Source organism: Mauremys mutica, chromosome 5 (assembly GCF_020497125.1).
Source record: "Mauremys mutica isolate MM-2020 ecotype Southern chromosome 5, ASM2049712v1, whole genome shotgun sequence".
Taxonomy (NCBI): domain Eukaryota; kingdom Metazoa; phylum Chordata; order Testudines; family Geoemydidae; genus Mauremys; species Mauremys mutica.
Genome location: NC_059076.1, coordinates 118330950 through 118350350, shown reverse-complemented (window position 1 = coordinate 118350350; position 19401 = coordinate 118330950). Strand labels below are relative to the sequence as shown.

The 19401-nt window shown below is 40.7% G+C and overlaps 1 protein-coding gene across 3 annotated transcripts in view; it reads right to left on the bottom strand.

Moving 5' to 3' along the window:
* Positions 1 to 1039: 1039 nt before the first annotated feature.
* EVC (EvC ciliary complex subunit 1) overlaps positions 1040 to 19401 on the bottom strand; it is a 91108-nt gene continuing 72746 nt past the window's right edge. For 2 of the 3 annotated variants that reach the window (XM_045017524.1, XM_045017522.1), the window contains 9 exons: positions 18566 to 18675; positions 16978 to 17188; positions 12125 to 12331; positions 11210 to 11354; positions 9337 to 9448; positions 6956 to 7082; positions 6262 to 6355; positions 4766 to 4878; positions 1040 to 3733 (listed from right to left, as the gene is read on the bottom strand). In XM_045017524.1, the coding sequence (XP_044873459.1) occupies positions 4802 to 4878; positions 6262 to 6355; positions 6956 to 7082; positions 9337 to 9448; positions 11210 to 11354; positions 12125 to 12331; positions 16978 to 17188; positions 18566 to 18675 (1083 nt within the window). In that variant the 3' untranslated portion in view covers positions 1040 to 3733; positions 4766 to 4801. The remainder of the gene's footprint in view (positions 3734 to 4765; positions 4879 to 6261; positions 6356 to 6955; positions 7083 to 9336; positions 9449 to 11209; positions 11355 to 12124; positions 12332 to 16977; positions 17189 to 18565; positions 18676 to 19401) is intronic. The other variant, XM_045017521.1, reaches the window with a different exon arrangement.

Sequence of the window (19401 nt, the reverse complement as noted above, 5' to 3'; positions counted from 1 at the left end):
AGAGTCTACAGGTACAGAAAGAGCATCACCATCAATGAGGGAGAGGGCATATTTACCATGGAAAAAGGGAGAAATCACTAGGCGTAATGAGCTGAAATGGAAAGGAAATTTTAAGATGATTAGTAGGAAAATATTTTTAAGAATGGAATCATCCTATTAGACAATGGAATAATTTTCTAAGGGAAGTGAGAAAATCCTTGTGTGGCAAAGACACAGATGGCATTTCTGGGGAAAAGGTGGGGGGGATGGGTGAGATGATGCTATGCCCCAGCTGCTGGAGTGGCTAGGGGAAGCCAGGCATAAGTTAGAGCAATTCTGAAGCTTCTCTGTTTTATGTGGGGGAGGGGGCTGACATAGTCCCTGGCCAGCCCTAAGAACCAGGGAATGAAAGGTGATGTGAAGCTGCATTTTCTCTGGCCCTACCAGAGAATCTGGATCTATCTTGCATCAGAAGGAAGGACAACTATGTTTGCTGCCACTGGGGGGCACTGTTGGCTAGATTTTGAGGTCATCTTTTGCACATTTCCACAGTCCTGAAGAAAAAAATGCCATCTCCAGTCTCTCTCATTAAAATTCAGTAATTTCTGGATAAGTCACAATGGCTATAATGCCAACAGGTTTTATTGATTAAACTACATATTAATTGTGATGGGATGCTGCATCTTTCTTGTATAATTTATAATAGTGTATAAAATGTATGTGCCCCTTGAACCTTAAAAACTGCATTCTTGCTAGCTGCATAGCTCTGATACCTGAGGGTGGTCAGCAGGGCCACGCTGCTCAGATATGGGCAAGTATGTTCCATCAATTTAAAAACATTTGAGAAATAGGTGAGTAAAATGCATAGCCGGTAGGTTAATATGAATGCTGCAACTCAGCAATTCACTGAAATAACAGAGCAAAACACTGTCAGAGGTTCAATTTGGAAAGACCAGACATTATTTTGATCTTGACTGGCAGAATGATTAACCTATTTACAGTTGCATGTAACACGTTTAATAAAGTCCATGGTCTGGTTATTCCATTTTCAGCAATTAACTGCAAACACTATATTGTACTTTATTACACAGAGCAATGGACCATGTTGTGATTAGTAAAATATAAATCTATTTTAAATAGGTAAAAAAGGTGCTTTTAATGAAAACTTTACAATTGCTTAACTAAATACATGCTTCATATGATATAAACATAGTTAAATACATTATCTAGGTACTGTATGCAGCCAACAACAATTAGCTGCTTGGAACTAACTTTTTTTAAAAAAGAAGAAAGATAATGAACTATAATAAAAAGGCATGCAGAAAACTGAAAGCTGACAATGTAACAGATACCACATCTTGCTTCATCTCCATAATAATAACATACAAATTGGAGATAGCCATGAAGAATAATATTTCTACAAAATTGTGGTGCAAGTAGAAAAACAGCCATACGTAAAACACTGTTTCAAAATAAAATAAAAAGTAGATCAAATCCCAGACTATTGTATTTATGGTAGACACCTCATATCCATTAAATATGTTTTTAGACTTTTATTGATTCTGTTAATCTAAAACAGTCATTCTACAATGTTAAGCACTAGCACACCAAATCCAAACTCCCATAAGCCCTTGGTGTGCCACCATTGTAATTTTAATCAGTATAGTTTAATCAGCATAGCTACCACCTGGTTGCAGCCTGCATGCTACCAGCTCTGCATGGCCCACAGTATAAGAATCACTGATTAAAACCCAGACATTCAAGGTAAGAGCTTACACTGAAGCTAAGTGGAAATGCCACCTGCAATAATAGCAACACTCTTTGTCTAACGGTAATAACGTCCACATTGTGCCATTGCATCAACCCTTTACCTAATTATCATGCTAGATCCTCAGACGGTGACATAGCTCCATTGACTTTGATGGAGTGACACACCGATTTACGCTAGCTGAGGCTCTGTCCCTGTAACTATAATTATAGTTATCTATTCTGAACACTTCTATACTGGCCTCGTCTTTGAAAAAGGCTACTGTGATGGCTCTTTTCGGCGTTCAGGGGGAGAAACCAGCCATGGTGAAAGCACCATAATTTGGTCCCCGGAAATAAAACGTACTACCCTTCTCTACACACTACAGGGTGGTATCCAGGACCAGCAGGGGTTAAACATTTAGGAGATGGCCCTTGTTAATTAGCCCTACACATCAGGAAGTGTATAACCTTCTGGCCTTTGCTAGGAAAGGCCCTAGCGAGATCAGCAGAATATGCCAGAAGGCCTGTACAGGGACTATGGAAGACAGAACTGAGGAGGGGGATTTAGTGATGGTTTAGACTGTTTGCTTTTTTTTTCTTGCTGTTTAATGACTCAGAAAGATGCTTCTGACCTGAGATGATAGATGGAAAGGGCCTATGAGAGCCTGAGGTTCTGCTAAATAAATGCAGTACCCCAGGATGAGGAAAGGACTGTGGGAGGAAATGTAAAAGGAAACGTTTGTCATCAGTGTCCGCTCTGTTTCTTACAATGAGAGAGGTTGGGCTCTGCTGCCCTAATGAACAGTCATCTCGCCTGAGTAACCATGGGCTTAAATACCTGTAGTTTTGAATGCTGTGTACTATTATTGCTCAAACAGAGCCCTCTCTAGTGACAGCGTCAGTTGCTTCAGTTTCTGTGGGAACAAGTCGCTTTGTCACAGGTTTCCCCTAGATTTAAGTTTCCTCTAGCATCTCATATTCAAACACTTGTCAGGTTTTCAATTGTCTCCATCTGCTTTTCAGAGGTGCTGAGTCTGACTTCAGCTGGAGTCGTGAATGTGCACTGCTTCTGCATTCTCTTTTGAAAATGTTTGCCTGGTTTTTCAGAAGAATTCAATGGCAACTGCAGTGGACAGTACTTTTGCAATGAGGGCCTTGCTGTGTTTCCTCCTCATTTTTAATGCTGTCTACTGTTAACTAATACTGCTTATTATCAGTCAGTACTTACAAATGATTTTTGTTTACTTTGTAGTTTGACCTTTCAGATCTACCGTCTATTCTCTCCAGGCTTCATTTCCCATCCCCACCCTGCCAGAAAGAGGCCCCCTCTTGTACCACTGCCCAACATGATGGGCTTGAATTTGCTTGAGGCCACACTCAGATCTTTATTCAACCTAAAGGCACTGATTTCTGAGAGATCCATTGCCATGCAAAGTTTTTATGCCAATCTGGAACTCTAATTCCTGGATCCTGGCTGGCCAAAGGGTCAGAATATTCTTCCTTCCTCTCCACCCTCTGCTCTAATAGGCTCTTCTTTTGGAGGTGTTGTCTCCTCACCCCCTTATTTTTTTTTCTTGATTTCAGTGAGCTGGGAACTTTCTGTAAATCCAGCTACTTTTCACAAAAAGGAAACTGTTCTCAGAGCTCTAGCTGGCGGACAGAGCTGGCTTCCTGGTCTTTTGTACAGAACCAAGTGGGAATGTTTCATTATCGGCGTAAGGAAGATGGATACATGCTATATCTCCATGTGGTTGAGTTTTGTTTATACTGCTTCACAGTTGTGGAATAAGGCTTCTTAGTTTTGAATGAGGTTCTTATTTGTTCCCCAATGATCCTGCTCAGTAAATATTTACAGTAGTTTAGTTTGTCCAGAAAAATGCTTTGGGACTCAACATTAAGGCTGACAGACAATTCAGAGAACTGTTTTCTGTTGCACCTCTTCTTCTGCATCTTTGAATTCTTCCGTTGATCAATTTCAGTTTCTTGCTGCCTCTGCAATTTGTTTCTGATTGAAAAAAAGAAACCCCAACAAAATAAAATTTCAGACCAAAATTCTCCATGGCTCTGATTCCATTTTAATAACAGACGGGAGTTTGTTACATTGTAATATTAGGCTTTCACTTTCCTGGCTTCAACTGACTTATTAAAAATCTGACAAAACAAACAGGATAAATATACACTGATCTGCCCTGTGCTCTTCCCCATGCTACAAATGTCTTCTGTTTGCTGAAGGAATGTGGTGTGTGAGAAAGCAGAGTAATCATGCTATCAGGGACAAGAGCCATCTTCTGAAAGCAATCCCAGCCCATGGTCACTCGGGATAAATACTCTTCCTAAAGGCTCCATATGGTTCTTGAGAAGCAACTATTTGTAATGCCTGACAGAATGATCTGTTCAATGCATCAAGCCCCAGCAATCAGCGAACCAGTTTGACCTGTCCCCCCAGTAATCATCTGCCATGTTTTAGGTTTGAGCCTCTTTCTCCTTGTCTAGTTAGCACCCTAGGAGATGTTTCATATAGTGATTATGTTGATAGCAAAAGCAGTCAGCTCTGCTCCTCCAGAAGCCAACAACCAGCACCTGCTTTTGTCCAGGAACCCGAGGCAGTGGCTATTTAGATACCAGTGGCCAGATGTTGTCTGTTGTAAATCATTGTAGTTCCACTGTCTTCAATAGGCCTAGGTTGAATTACACCAGCTGTGACTCTATACACAGTGAAAGACACCTTAGAAATACCAAGCTTGGACAGAAACATACCATTTCTTATTGCTATCTAAAATTAAAGTGAAAATTAAAACAAAACAGACAAAAAAAACAGACTGGAGAGCCAAATTTAGAAGCTCTTCCTGCATTTAAAAAGGGTGATGGGGGAGAGTGAGTATGTTCACGCTTTAACAAGAATATTGGTAAGAACAGGACAGAATATAGATACTGTATTTTTTTTATCAGATCAATGTACTTTCTTGAGAAACAGATTTTTTATCAAGTTATTATAAACATGCTTTTCAGTTGGCATCCATTTTAGCTCCAGTTATACCTGACTGATCCAGAAGTGTGTTCCTGGGGCATCTGGTCATTTTTCATTGAAGTCACCAGAATCCTCTTTTCCCCAGGAATGGGAGTTCCTCCTTTTTGTTTTTTGGCTTTTTCCTGAAAAGGCATGGAAATGTAGCTTAAAATCACTACGGTAACTTCTTTTGATTATGATTTACCATGCAGTAGGCATGTCTTTCTTTTCACAATTGCCAAAGGCTGACATGGTTTAGAATGTAGCATAATGTCTTAAAGCACAATTAGGTAGTTTCTAAACAGATAAGAGTATTAGCAAACTAATGGAGACTGCTGTGAGCTACAACTAAAAGAATAAAGGCAGTTGCTTTGTAATTTTAAGGAAATATGTAGACAAACTTTTGATGTTAATGGTCCATATTTTTTGTGTGGTTTCAACTATGCCTCTAGTTTTGCATTCATGGTTAAGGCACCCACAGGGACAAGCAATTGTTAGGGGGGGATGATAGCATGGGGATGAAGCAGGGAGGGTTCAAAAGTGCCTAGATGAGTTAATCAGGAATATTGGTGCCATTGACTCTCAATTGAACTTGTGGTCCTAATTGAATCCTGTCCCTCAATATTTCACTACAGCAACTGATTAGTGGAATCAACTAGGTCAGGGGATTTTCAATCTGGAGGTTGCACATTCATTTAACTGCACCTGAAGATTTGGCATCACAATTGATGGTGGGCACAAAACTAGATGTCATTTTAACAAATTTGTCCATGTCAGTTGAAACAGTGAACTAATTAAGGCTCTAGTGAATTCCTCTAAGTATGCATAGCCCCTATGATTGTACTTATTCATAGGAGTTTACTTTTTTAGGCTGTTGGTGGGGAATGAAGGAGGATTATTCCTTCCTCTCCATCCAGGGAGAGAAATCTGGGTGATTCAGTTCTAATGCCTGTTTGATTGCAAATAACTTTAATCTGTGAATGGAGTCCTTCTTTATGGTCAGGTGTTTCTGAAGACGATGCTGAAGGTGTCAAGGTAATTCTGGGTTGAAGAATTAAGCTAGCCAAGGCCTTAACCTGCTGGATATAGCTCTGGTAAGACTCACACAAATGTGTAAAATGATATAGTAACTTTCATGACAGAAGCTCTGCTTAGCAGAACTTCTCTCTTTTTCCTTGATGCATGTTCAGATCTGAATCTTCTCATTTGGTGCCTACATCTATCTTTTACAAGATGTAACCCAGCAGGAAAGCCCACCACTCTCAGCTAGGAGTGGCAGATAACTCTTGGAACACATTTCCTACTCAGGGGGAGGCTTTCAAAGGTACCAATGGCAGTTAAGTCCTCAATTCCCATTGACTTTCAGTGCGAGATGGGTGCCTCACTGCCATTTGTGCCTTCCAGAATATCCTTCACAGTGTGGTCAGACAGGAGTATAGCCAGTGAACTAATGTCTTGGCTTGAGAGAGCTTAGGAGGGCCCTCTGTTAGAAAAATAGGCAGGCAAGCAAGCATCTCAATACTAACCTGATTGTACGCTCCTATTTAAAGGCTGCTTGCGCACTGTGAGGGGAACTCGGGCCAATGCAGCTAGCTCAGTGATGAAATCTTGTTCTGCTTGCTGAACACAAAGGAAGACATATTATGATACTTTATAAAAGAGAAGAATGCTAACAAAGGTCAAACAGTTTGATTCCAGGCCCATCCTAATCTACTCATGGAGAGGATAGGTGAGTCTAGAAGTGTGAAGAGCAAGGCAGTCACCAGGGTCACATCTATGAACCAAAGTATGTACTACTGGTAGTAATAAGAAGGCTATGTCCTCTGCTTTTGCTCAGCAAAGAGAAAGTGATGCAGAGAGAACAGAAATGTTCTCTCATTGATAGGGTGGGCATGCTCACAACTGGGTCTAGAGGGAACTTTAGGTGAGAAAAATGCACATTAAAATAAACCACTCACCAAATGTTCTTCTCTGTGCTAACGGAATACCCTTTAGGAGGATTGGACTTAACACATTATTTGGTCTGTTCTTGAAAAGGCTTTTGCAAATGTACAGAGCCTGGTTCAGAGTCCACTAAAGTCAATGGGGCATTTTTCTGCTGACTTCAATGGGCTTTGAAAAAGCCCCCGGAGCCTCTCAGAAGTTTTGCCACTGCCTTCAATGGGAGCAAGAGCAGGTCCTCAGCTAGCTATACCTGCAACTTGTTTTACCTTGATTTACCTTTAGCTGATTTTCAAGTTGTGTTTCTAGATGATGCAATACCAGTATCTTCTGTTTTAGGGAGTCCAGACGAACCTGCTGCTGCACATCAAACTGAGCCAAGAATTTTTGTTGTTGTAACAACATCCTGGTAGAGGAAAGCAGGCTAGTTTTAGAGGATTTAACGAGTTTAACTTAAGGAATAGTTCTGTTTTTGTACTATTTAGGAGGTTTCTTAGAGAGTGAGAAACTCTGACTACTAAAATCACCCCTTACGGCCATAAAAAGACCATTAATTTTGCCAAAGCAATTAATTTTTACAGCTTCCATAGTCACTAAATGGAATATGATTTTTTTTCTCTCTCTTGGTAGATTTGCTCAGGGGCGTATGTTGCTTTGGATAGTCTTTTGGTAAGATTCAGGCCCTCTTTTGTAATGTTCTATGGTTAGAGGCTGACATATTCAGATCAGCTCCTTTGTCTTTCCCTGTATCATCCATGTGCCAAGAGGACTGACTTGTGGAAGTACAGCTAAAAGAGAGAAGAATTAGGAATTTCACTCCTGGTATTACACAGCTTAGTTGAGACTGAGCCAAACAGTGCTTGTATTAGCAAATGTATTCTTTGCTGGCCAAAGTTTAATATTAGTACAGTAAAACTTGAATTTCTGTAACTTGGCTGAATCTGAAATGCTTCTTTCCTCCAATCGGTTATTATATTAGCGCTATTAGTCACCCATGAGATTCCTGAGAACTATTAGTGCCTTTGATATCCTAGACCAGTATTTCTCAACCTGGCGGTTGCGGGACAGGTTTAGGTGGGGCTTGGGTGGCTTCTGCCCCAGCCCCCATATGGCAGGGGTTGGGCCACATCAGCCCACTACCTTTTCAAGCCTTAGTAAAGGGGGGGGATGTCATGATTGGTTTGTTTTTTTTAAGTCCAAAGGGGGTCGTCGGCACGAAAAGGTTAAGAAACACTGTCTTAGAGCATTCTCAGTTGCAAATGCCATCTATACACCGTCAACTTATCGAGGTCCATTTTAATGTTGAATGCTTACAGAACGTTGGCTTTTTCTAATTGCTCTTTGAGCATGGAATGAAACAACTGAATTGAGGCCCTAAACCAACCACGAGTGAAATCAACAGGAGTCTTTCCACTGATTTTCTTAGAACCAGGATTTGGCCTTAGAAGAAATCACAATGACAAGTGTGGAGTAAGTGTTGATTGATTTTTAAGATATTACTTTGGATTAACAAAACTCTACATTCTCCATCACTATGTACTTCTGCTTGTACTAAGGTTGACTTCATTGTATTTTATATGAAATATATGATGGAGAAAGTAACAGCTAAACTTTTTGAAATGAAGTGAATTGTTTCATCTCTAAAACCAGTGACAAAGACTGGGGAGAGTGATGGGCAGCGAGATCTTTCCTACAACCCTTAGTTGCATGGATTCCTTCTAAAGTTTAATATTACAAATGAGGATGAAGAAAAGGGACTTAAGCAATGATTTCCAGTGAGTCAGAGGTAGCAGAATATCTGTACAAATGCTTAACCTGGCTGATGTGTCAAAATGAAACGGTCTGTGTCACTCCTCATGCTAAGTTAGGTCTTTTTGAAGATAGTACAGAAAAGAAAAGATTACAAAAACAAATATCTCACAAACTTCATGACTTAGGGCCCAGTCCTGCAAACACATGCAAAATGGAACCTTTTACTCTAGTAAACAGTACATCCGTTAGTAAGTGCTTTTGGGATCAGGATCTTAGTTGTGTAAAATCAAATGTAGCAAATTATTGATTTTGATTGGATAAGAATCCATTAATTACAGTAATACTCTACGGGCTGGATCCATTTGGAGGATCTAGCCCTAAATATCATACAGTGTCTTTGAAAGCACAGGATGCTAATTGTACTCTTCTTTGCATTTTAAATAAGGTTATTCACGATCCCTTAATTTTATCTTAATTACAGTATACATTTACTCAAAAGTGAACAAGAGTACTTTCAGTGTTTTAACCAGATTAGACAGACTATGATGTATCTGAAAGCAGCAGTCTCAATGTCATATTTACTTCAAAGAACTTTTAAAAGTTAGCACATGGTTTGAAATTTTTTTTTAAAAAAATGTTCTGATAGCAAGTGCCTTATGTGTTACTTTATGTACTGTGATTAATGACCATCAAAATGTTTACTAGTGACAGAGCAATTCTCTGAGCTCAGATACATATAAATTGAGACTACACTTTCCTTTTTCTTTAAAGGCAAAACACAAACCAATGTTTAAGAAGTTTTTGTGATCTGTTGTTTGAAGTTATTTAATCACAGCTCAGTTCACAAAACTGAAACAACTCACAAGATTTAAATATCAAGAATAAGTAATATTCCTGCCTGCTCTCACCTTTGATGGACTGCAGATGACGTGTTCAGGGTGCCTTGATTCATTTTTTCTTTCAATGTTTGTTCATTTTCTTCTTGTTTTTTTCTGAGTCTGTTATTTTCAGTCCTTTCTGCTAAAATAACATTTCTGTAAAATCTTCTGCTCAAAATAACAAATCCTGGGATATTTTTACTTTGAGTTGTGACAATATATTAATTTTTTTTTTCTTATCAGCACAATTTAATATAATCCCAGTCTTTCCAAAGTTAGTGCTGTTTTAGTCTGTAAAGTACATCTTACACACACCTGCTGTGTATACAGGAACTCCTCACTTAACATTGTAGTTATGTTCCTGAAAAATGCAACTTTAAGTGAAATGATGTTAATGGCTAGTGGCAAGAGTTACAAGATAGATGTAAGTGGTATACAATTCTGTCTCTTAACATAATTAAAACAAGAATCACAAAAGAGAAGTAGTGGTTCATAGCTATTAAAAACCCAAGATGAATAGCAGTAAAGGCACATGGGTCTTCAATATTCTTTCACTCTAGTAATTCATGATTGCTTTTTGTTTGATTTGTGATTCTTCACTGGGTGTGTCTTGGGCCACATAGGTCTAGATCATATTATCGAGGGTCTAATACACTCTTGTTTTTATTACCAACATAAATACATTTCTGCTCTATCATGCCAGTAGGTTTATACTCAAGTAATGCAATGATAATATTTTTCCCCTAAGTGTGGATCTTCAATCAAAGAGCAAAACCGCATTCTTAGCAGCTGCTTATAAATTTAAATCTCTCACAGCTTGTAAGTAGTAATACTGATGTGTTGAACCATTAATATTATCCAAACAGACAACAAAATGTTCTAAATGAGCAACTGCCATAACTCTCACTCCATAATTTGTCACTTAGTCATGAAAGGTATTCAGGGCCCTGCTTAAGCAAAGCATTTAGTCTTATGTTTAAATCCAACCCTAGTTAGGAAAATATTTTTGCACATGCTTAACTGTAGCCAGTTGCTTAGGCCCATCAGAGACACTGGGATTTAAACAGGTTTTTAAGTTCAGAGCTGACTAGGGATGCACTGCTGAATCATGGCCAAAGCCTTCAAGAGAGACCCTGAATGACACGGACAGGGACCCTTTACTGCATGGCTCCCATTCAACAATGCAGCCTCTAAAATGCATTGGAGTTCCTACCCCTTGTATCGCATGCTTCAGCACAGAAAACTGAATGGGAGGTGATGGTCATTGTCTGGTACAGCCAAGGTCTTAGTTTGGTGAACTGGTAACATTTTGGAAACCAAAGCCTATAATTATTATACTTCTAGCACGTTGTATTGTTTTTGAAGGTGCAAGCAGGTCTACAAATTCAATTCTTTGTGACATACTGTTACATTCTCTTATGTTTAAAGATCTTTACATGTGGTGACAGGGTGCTAACAGCAGCACCCTGACCACTGACAGTGCTGCAGCCTGGGGAAGGCTGCAGGCCCAGCTGAGGGCAATTATACACTTTGTGGTAGGGGATTGTGAGCACCTGGGTGGCAATCACTGGGTTAACAAGGTAATTGTGTGTGTGGCGGGGGAGGAGAATATAAGGACAGAAAGCAGGAAGCAAAGGTAGCTGACAAGGAAGCTTGGGTGGGCTGCAGGGAAGCCTGTCCTTGCTACAAACCTACGTTGCATAGTTTATCTTTTGCTAAGTGTGCCCTCTTACATAACTAAACAGCCAGGTATACATTTGTGACCGCAGAACCACCTGAACTGGCCAGGCAGTGAGGTTCACTAGGTAGTGAAGGAGGGGCCCTGTCACATAAGCACACATACATTAATGGCATTTGTCAAAAGTAAAGCTTAACACCACATAATTGCTGCTGTTCTTCATACCCTGAAAGGATTTCAGCTGTTGAAGTTTTCTGTTTTCATGCCCGTCCATGATTTTTTCTATTTGCTGGTAGTAGCGTTGCACCAGTCTATTGACACCATTGCTGGTCACATATACGCTCTCTACAGCTGCTTCTATCAGTCTCTCCTGCAATACACAGTACAAGTTGTTATTAATTTATCAAGGGAAGAACTAAAATGTCTGTCTGCTTAAGAAGCAAACTAGAAGACATGCGGAAATCTTCTAATGGTTAGCGTGCATGTGTGCAAGTGCATGTCTATGAATTTAATACTTGTGAAATGGGCCAGACTGATGTTCTGGAAAATAGGGTCCTCTGTTTATCCACAGAACCGTACAACATGAATAGTGACAGTGCAAGCTTTCCCTACTAATATGTTTCAATCCTGATCTGGAGGGGTTCAGTCTCCATGACCCATTCCATCCCAGACTGCCAATGAATTACAGTGCACACACAGCTCTCCCATTTTTCATTATACAGTAAATTAAGCAGCTTCTCCTCTTATCTCTGTCCATCTTGCTATATACTGTAATATGGGTTAACCAATTTTTGTCTTGACTTGGCAATAATTCTGTTTAATTCATAGTATTTATTAACCTTCAACTCCTTGTAAATGGGTAGTGGTCCCAAAATGCTCCTAACCATACTAATTCTCTCTGTCTTGGAGAGAGCTCTCAACTCTCTTATACTCTTGAGTTGGGCCTAAGACCTGGTCTGGCTGCCAGGATGAGTCAGCAGAAGAGCTCTGTATCTCTATACAGAATTTGTAAGATCATATAACAAGTTGTAGTTCTTCCGCTTGTGATGCTTCCTTATGCTGGATAAAACATTACTATAATGTCTCTCCATTTTATCAGAAAGTATTTCCTAAAAAGACTGTTAGGGACAGATCAAATACCTTGAAGTCCTCTTCATCGTCAGAGCTTTGCTTAGCAGCTTCTTGCCGGGCATGCTGGAGCAAGGCCTGCCCAATCACTTGTTCCATGTGCTGCTGCACAAGCTGAAGAGCTTCTTGGATTTCTGCAACTAACTGCTGATGAAATTCCAAACGTGTTTGTTGAGTTTCCTCCTCCAGCTTCTCCTCTTCTTCCAGAATGTGAGATTCCTAGTAATCAGATAAAAGCTATAAGAGAGCTACATTCCACTACGTATCTTTATGGCCAAATAACTGGGCGTCAGACTCTTGATTCTTTAGGAGACAAAGACATCCTTGGGATAAGTCCGTTGATCTTAATAGCTATATTGAAGTTGTGTGACCCTATTGTATGTATGGTTTTTAAAGGAAATTCCTTTCACTCTTGCAACAAGGCTGTCTTTGACTACATCTGTATGTACCTATTGCTGGCTCCCTCCAGAGATGGGTGAGTGGTTGTGTATTTAGAATGTTCATCATGTGTACTACTAGGGGGTAGTGTCCTCTTTCAGATAAGATTTGAAATTGAGGTATTGACCACTTCTGGTAGCTAAGCTTTGAACAGCTAGTGTGCTAACCTCAGTGACCTGGCTTTATTCCAACCTGGGTAACTACAATTGCTTACCGCTGTTTCAATTGTTTTTGTATTTTTCTTTCCATTTTGTCCTAAACTGTTGTTCAGTTTTGCTAGGCACGGTTAAATGGATGATGTGTTTCACCCCAGAGGCAGCTGCATTTTGAATGAAGCAATTCTTATATGGAAAGTAGGAAAACTACTTTGGGATCCTTTGAAGTTCAAGGCACTAAGAAAGAACTATGCTCAGGCACTCAGGTAAGATGGTGATGAGGACAGTATATTGTAAGGTCTTAGAAGATAATACTAATGCAAAACACCTGTCCTCTCTAGCAGGAGGAGAGAAGGGGGAAATGAGGCACATTTTAAACATACAGTCAGTAAAAGCCAGAGAGAATAAGTAAGGTAAAAAGACTTTGTAGAAAGGAACATGTTCCAGGCACTGCAATTATTTCTATATCCCTTGACTCTGTCTGCTATAAATGTTATTTACTTAATTGATACCTATTAGTGATGGCAGAAGCTGGTCAGGTACTGCTTGCACACAGCAAACTAGGGATTTGTTGAATCCCAAGAAGTCCCTCCAAATGGGAAGCACTGAAAAGACCACATTTCTGAAGCAAATTCTCTGTGCTACCCACCTGTGAGCATACAGAAAGCTAACACATAAATAACATGGCATAGCTCACTGCTGAGGGACCTTGGGCAAGTCACTTCACGTCTGTGCCTCAGTTTTTCCATCTGTAAAATGGGGATAATGATACTGACTAGAGCTGGTTGAAAAATTTTCAGCAAGACTTTTCTATTGAAAACTGTTGTTTTGCCAAAACTGAAATGTTTTGTGCAAAAGTGATGGTTTCAATGAAAATGTCATCAGGAAGTTTCTCAGGTCCAGGCTGGAATTTCTGAAGGTAGGGAGAGAGAGAGAGAAACTGAACAGGGAGCTGAACCTGGTCTCCTACATCCCACGTAAATGCTCTAACCACTAGGCGACTGGCTGGAGAGGTGTGTGCTGGGGAGGGGTTGGTCTCTGTCTCATGTTTTTTGTGAAGAATTCCAGGCGCTCTAATTTTTGTTGTGTAGTGGAACAAAAATTAATTTTGAAACCTTGAAATGTTTTTTGCATAATGGAATTGTTTACCAGCCAGTCCTAATACTGACCTCTTCTGTAAAGCGCTTGAAGATCTGCTGATGAAAAGTGCTAAATAAGAGCAAGGTACTGTTGTTATAGCAGACGGCTTCCAGGAGAAATAGTTCAGTGTTTAAAAACAATATGTCATGTAGGGCTCAGATTATTCAGATGAGTCCCATGATTACAGCAGATTTCAAATCCTTCGGATTGAGTCCTTATGCTGTGACACATCTTGTCCTTTCAAGTCGAAATGTCACACTAATATGAAAAAACTACGAGGAGTCCTTGTGGCACCATAGAGACTAAAATTTATTTGGGCATGTAGCGGGGTGGTGACCCGCTCCAGCCCTGACAGGGTTGGAACCAGCCCTGGGAGAGGGCTGGCAGGCTGGGAGAACAGCCCAGGCTAAGTGGGGAAACAGCTGCAGTTGTGGCCATGCCCCAAACGGACTCAGCTGGCCCTATAAAGGGACTGCTGGGCTGAAGCAGTCTCACTCTCTCTCTGCCTTTAGAGGGAGAAGGGCCTGGCTGCTAGGGAATGCTCCTGGGTACCTAAGCTGAGCAGGGCTGGGGGAAGGCAAGAGGAGCTGGGGAGCTCTGGCCTGGAAACCCCCAGGCTGCAGGCCTGGGGTAAGGCCAACTGGGTACTAGGGTTGCCAAGGGGCAGCCCACAGGTAGGCAGAGGCAGCAGGTCCAAACCCCTTTGCCTGTGATGAGTGGCTGATACACTGCAGTCTGCCCCAGTGAACAGGGGCAAAGTGATGACTGGCAGTAGCCAAGACTGAGGCAAAGTGGGGATAGTGAGTGAGGGTTCTCCTGGGAGGGGGAGACCCAGAACTGTGGGGTTACTGCCAGGGGGCAGCACCCCAGCTAAAGGGGCACCAGGTCCTGGGAGGGACACAGGGGCCAGAGAGAGGACAGGCAGATCACCAGTCTGCAGAGGGTGCTCCGGAGCTGGAACGAGCTAATTCCTGGAAGTCACCAGCAGGAGGCGCTGCAGGGGTGAGTCCGCATCTCTACAGGGCATAAGCTTTTGTGGGCTAAAACCCACTTCATCCGTGGGTTTTAGCCCATGAAAGCTTATGCCCAAATAAATTTTAGTCTCTAAGGTACCACAAGGACTCCTCGTAGTTTTTGCTGATACAGACTAACATGGCTACTGCTCTGAAACCTGACACTAATGTAAGTAAGGGAGTAGGATGGGATAAAACAGGAACAAGATTGAAGAGAGTGTTCATGAAAACTGCATTTCAGATAAGTATTATTTAGAATGAAACGTGGGACACGCTTTTCTTTCTCTCTCTTTATTTTGAGGTTAAGCTTCCCACAAAATAAAAATTAATCTGGAAGCTGCTCCAAGTAACTACATTTCTCACGGAAAGTAAGAAATGAGATTAGAACTATAACTACCCACAGGTATTTTGCAAGGTGAGGGTGCCCATGTTAATGCTGGGCTGTTTTGACACATCTTTCTTTATAGTTCAGGCAGATGTTTGTTTTTGTTTTTTTTTTGTTTTTTAACAAGGCACAAATGTCATCTCATCATAGTTGAACTTTGGGTTTGTGTTGCTGTTTTCCTGAATGACATTTACATTTTTATACTAAATTAGAAGATTCATTGCCCCCATTACGCTGTCTGGCAGCACATCTAAAATGGCATATGCTCAAATTTAAATGAGTTTTAAAAAATACTGTAAAAGTAAACAATTTACAGACTCTCAGTCAGACAGTCTAAGTTATCCCCTCCCACCCTTGCTCATGTAAGGGCTCTGGATTCTAGTTTTGGAGGATCCCATTTAACATTCTTGGATTTTGTCTTTTTTTGCTAGTCCGCTCCTTTCTCCTGTGGCAGGGGGAATCATAAGGTGCTGTTCTTGGCACTTCTTTAGATGACCAGTTTGCGGCTGGCCTCTGCAGAGCAGTACAAGAGGGGAAAGATGAAAGAAACACTCCTTATGCCCTGCATCTGATCTACCCAGATCTATTTTGCTGAGGAACATAGTCTCTGCTGCAGATCAGTGTTCATGTGGGTATCAAGTGGGAGGTAGGTTAAATGCAAGGTATGTGGAAAAAATGTTTGTTTTTTCATCTTTAATCTGAGGCATTATTTATAATACACAAGACTCTTCCGTTCAGTAAGGAATACTTTGATGGACAAAGCCATACCAAATGGGTATCCAAAGTATACTGGGATCTGGTTGCAGACAGAGGCCTGGAATGAAAGATAGAGTCAAATAATAGGCAGGCAATTGAAGAAAGATCAGGGCTGAGTTGCACAGAAGCTACTCATCTGCTATGGGTGGACTTAGCTGCTGAAGGCACTCTCCATAGGTCAGACAGCTACATTCTGTTTCATAGGAAATTCAACCTTGTATATCCAGCAGTGTTGGCTGGGTTGGGGACTAACCTGAGTGCCTGATGGGAATGTTGATATTTGAAATCTATAATAAGTATACATAAGAAAATAACTGAACTGAAGATTAACCTTCCAGAAAGGTCATGCAAATACAAACTATACTTCTTTCCTGGAAGCAGACACTCAAGATGGGCCAATGGATATATTTAACTCCCATCAACTCTAGAAATACATAAAATACATCAATAGAGGACTTTGCTGAGTTAGGGAAAGAAAAAGAGAAGATGGCCAGTCTCTCGAGTGGATGTGAATGACCACCACAGAACATATTTTTGGGTCTGTTGAGAGACATAAGAACCCTTTACCCCAACGAAGGGCCTTTAAAATGCACGATTACTCGCTGCTCTGGTGGGAATTTCTCTCATCTTGTTGCATGGGCCTGTTTCCTTTACATGCTAGCACTGTATGTTTCAACTGTTGCTTTCATATCAAATAAAAAACAAAAATTGTTGTTGTTCTTGCTAGAGTAGCCTTGCAGCTAAATGAGGAGTGATGTCCTTTGTATACCTAAGGCTGCAGGAAACTGTAATTTTCTACTGAAACGATGATACTGATGCTAAGGCACTTTCCATGTCAATGACGGATAAATTTTTGAATAGAGGTTATTTCTTTTCCTTGTCATTCTTTAATTTTTTGGGACTCCTAAGGCTGCTTTCAATGCCAGACATTATACAAGGCAAGAACTATGGCAAAAATGGTCAGGAAACTATAAATACCATTGCGTTCTGTAGTTGCCACTGGTGTTCATCTTGACAGTGTGAGGAACTCTTTTGCAGAGTGTGTTGTTCTCTTAGCTCCTGAAGCAAGCTTTTCTTCTGGGACACTTTCATGTGAGTCAGAGTAGCCATAGCAACATTTCGGACTGCTAACCTTCTGAGAACTGAACACAGCAAGAGTCTGTGCTTCCGTAATATGTATTTAGCAGACCTGTGAAAGGGATTATGGCTTTTTAATCTCCATTTATCAACCAAACTACTTTATTTTGCGTATTTATGTTCAACAATGACGATCATGACTCATAGATGAAAGAGTTGCAACAAATACAATGCAGGGTCTGTCATACAAACGATATCCCAAAATGCTTTACAGAGTTAGACAGTACCGGTGTCACTATGACAATTTTCCAATTTTGTAGTGATAAAGTAAAAAGGACAAAAATAAAAGGAGAGGAGGCAAAGAAATTAAGACAGAGCTGAGACAAGTGTTAGTCGAGTGGAGGGGAGCGAGGAAGTTCATGGTGAATTTTAAGAAATAAAGAGGGCAATTTTGAGCCACCCCCTGACATGGATAGGGAGCTAAGGGAGATGTGGGGCAAGGTAGGCATGCAGCTACAGTGTGTGTTGTGTGTGTTAGATGGGTGGCATCAGCTTTCTGACCATAATGGAGATTCAGGACATGGAGGTCATGGAGAAAAATTTCAGTAGTCAGAGGAAATAAAGGAATACTAAGGACTTATGCAGAAGGTGGTATCAAGACTGTAGTATACAGTGGCATATTGCAGAGACAGCGATAAGCCAGATCTGCATGCATACTCTAGGAGAAAGCTTTCAGAGTAGCAGACAATGTCAAAGTCATGGTCCAATGAAGACACTTGGTGACTTAATGAAAAAAGACAGAAGACATGGAGTTGTGTTTATTGAGACGGCTACTCCTACCCAAAGGAACTGTATCTGTCGGAGATATTTAGCTGAAATAGAGGAGATGAAGTTGTAGTTTTCTTCATCAAGACAAGAAGAGAGAGTGGGCAGGAAGAAGTAAGTGGTATCAACAGATATGTACCGTTGTATATCAGATTAAAAGCAGAAAGGATTAAAGGTCAAGAGAGAAGACCAGTGAACTGAGCACTTCATCTTGTGGGAGGCTATGGTTGGTCTATAGCAGGGACCCTGGCCTGCTAAAAAGTGAGACAGAGAAATCAAATTCCTAGGTAGCAGGCAAATTTATGAGTGCAAAGTTAGGGGTGATTCAGAAAGAAGAATAAATGTACTGAGAACAAACCCTTTGACAAACCACAGCTTGTCCTACCAGGAGGAAAGATCCACATGTAACCCACCATGATCACTAGTAAGCATTCATATGACACAGTGAGGATGTTTGCTTTTCCTTATCATAGGATTTTTGCAGTTTTAGCTAGTGAAAAATTAATGCTCATTCAATTTAAAACCTATGGTAATTCTCTGTCTCTCTATGAATAACTGAAGAGTCCCTCTTCATCACTCCACATCCAAGCCTGGATTATCCTAGAGTTTTTCATTACACCTGCAGTTTTACAGCATTGCTTAAAAGTGATAAGACCATACTCACTCCTCACTGAGGCCACCTAATCGGATTAAAACACCTTGTATAATCTTCTCATGTTTCTCAGACAGGTGTTTTTGCATCACAGCAGACAGAGCATACTCCTTGGTCCACAGCTAAGAGAAGAGGGGGAAAACCCCACAATGTTAAGATTTTTCCTCATTTTAATCACTTTTAAATGGTGCAATACTATGAATTAGGTTTTTATTCTGTAATGTGTTTATGAACAATGTAACAGACCCTCATTTCCCTTGCTCTCAAATACAGCATTCACACTGCAGTATTTACAGATGCCCCTGCTGTCAAGCTATGCTGTTAAGGAGTATTTTTTTCCAATACATATGGGCCTGATGCAAAGCTCATTGAAGACAGTGGGAGTCTTTGCACAGACTTCAGTAGGCCTTGGCAGAGCTGAGATGTGCTTTCCATTGATTTGACTTTGTGGTCTCTTCATTTGTCTGGCAGAGGGAAACCAAACAAACAGGCACAATAATATTTTAATGAGTGATGTCTGTGAGCTTCAAAGGTGTGGGTTTTTTTTTTTGTTTTTTGTTTTTTTTTGGAACACTGAAAAAAAATCATACCTGAGGACCCTTTCTGAAGGGCAGTGTGTTTTTTACTTTCCCTGAACAAGGTGAAAATGTTGTCATCTGGCATCAGATGCCATATTCCATACTGAGAGACAAGGTGGGTGAGGTAACGTCTTTTATTACCTCACCCACCTTGTCTCTCTCATATCCTGAGACTGACCGGCTATAAGAATACTGCATATTCCATACAGTTCACAAGGTAAGGGAGATAGTGTTGTCTAGTGGTTGGAAAAGGAGATTGGGGTCTGGATT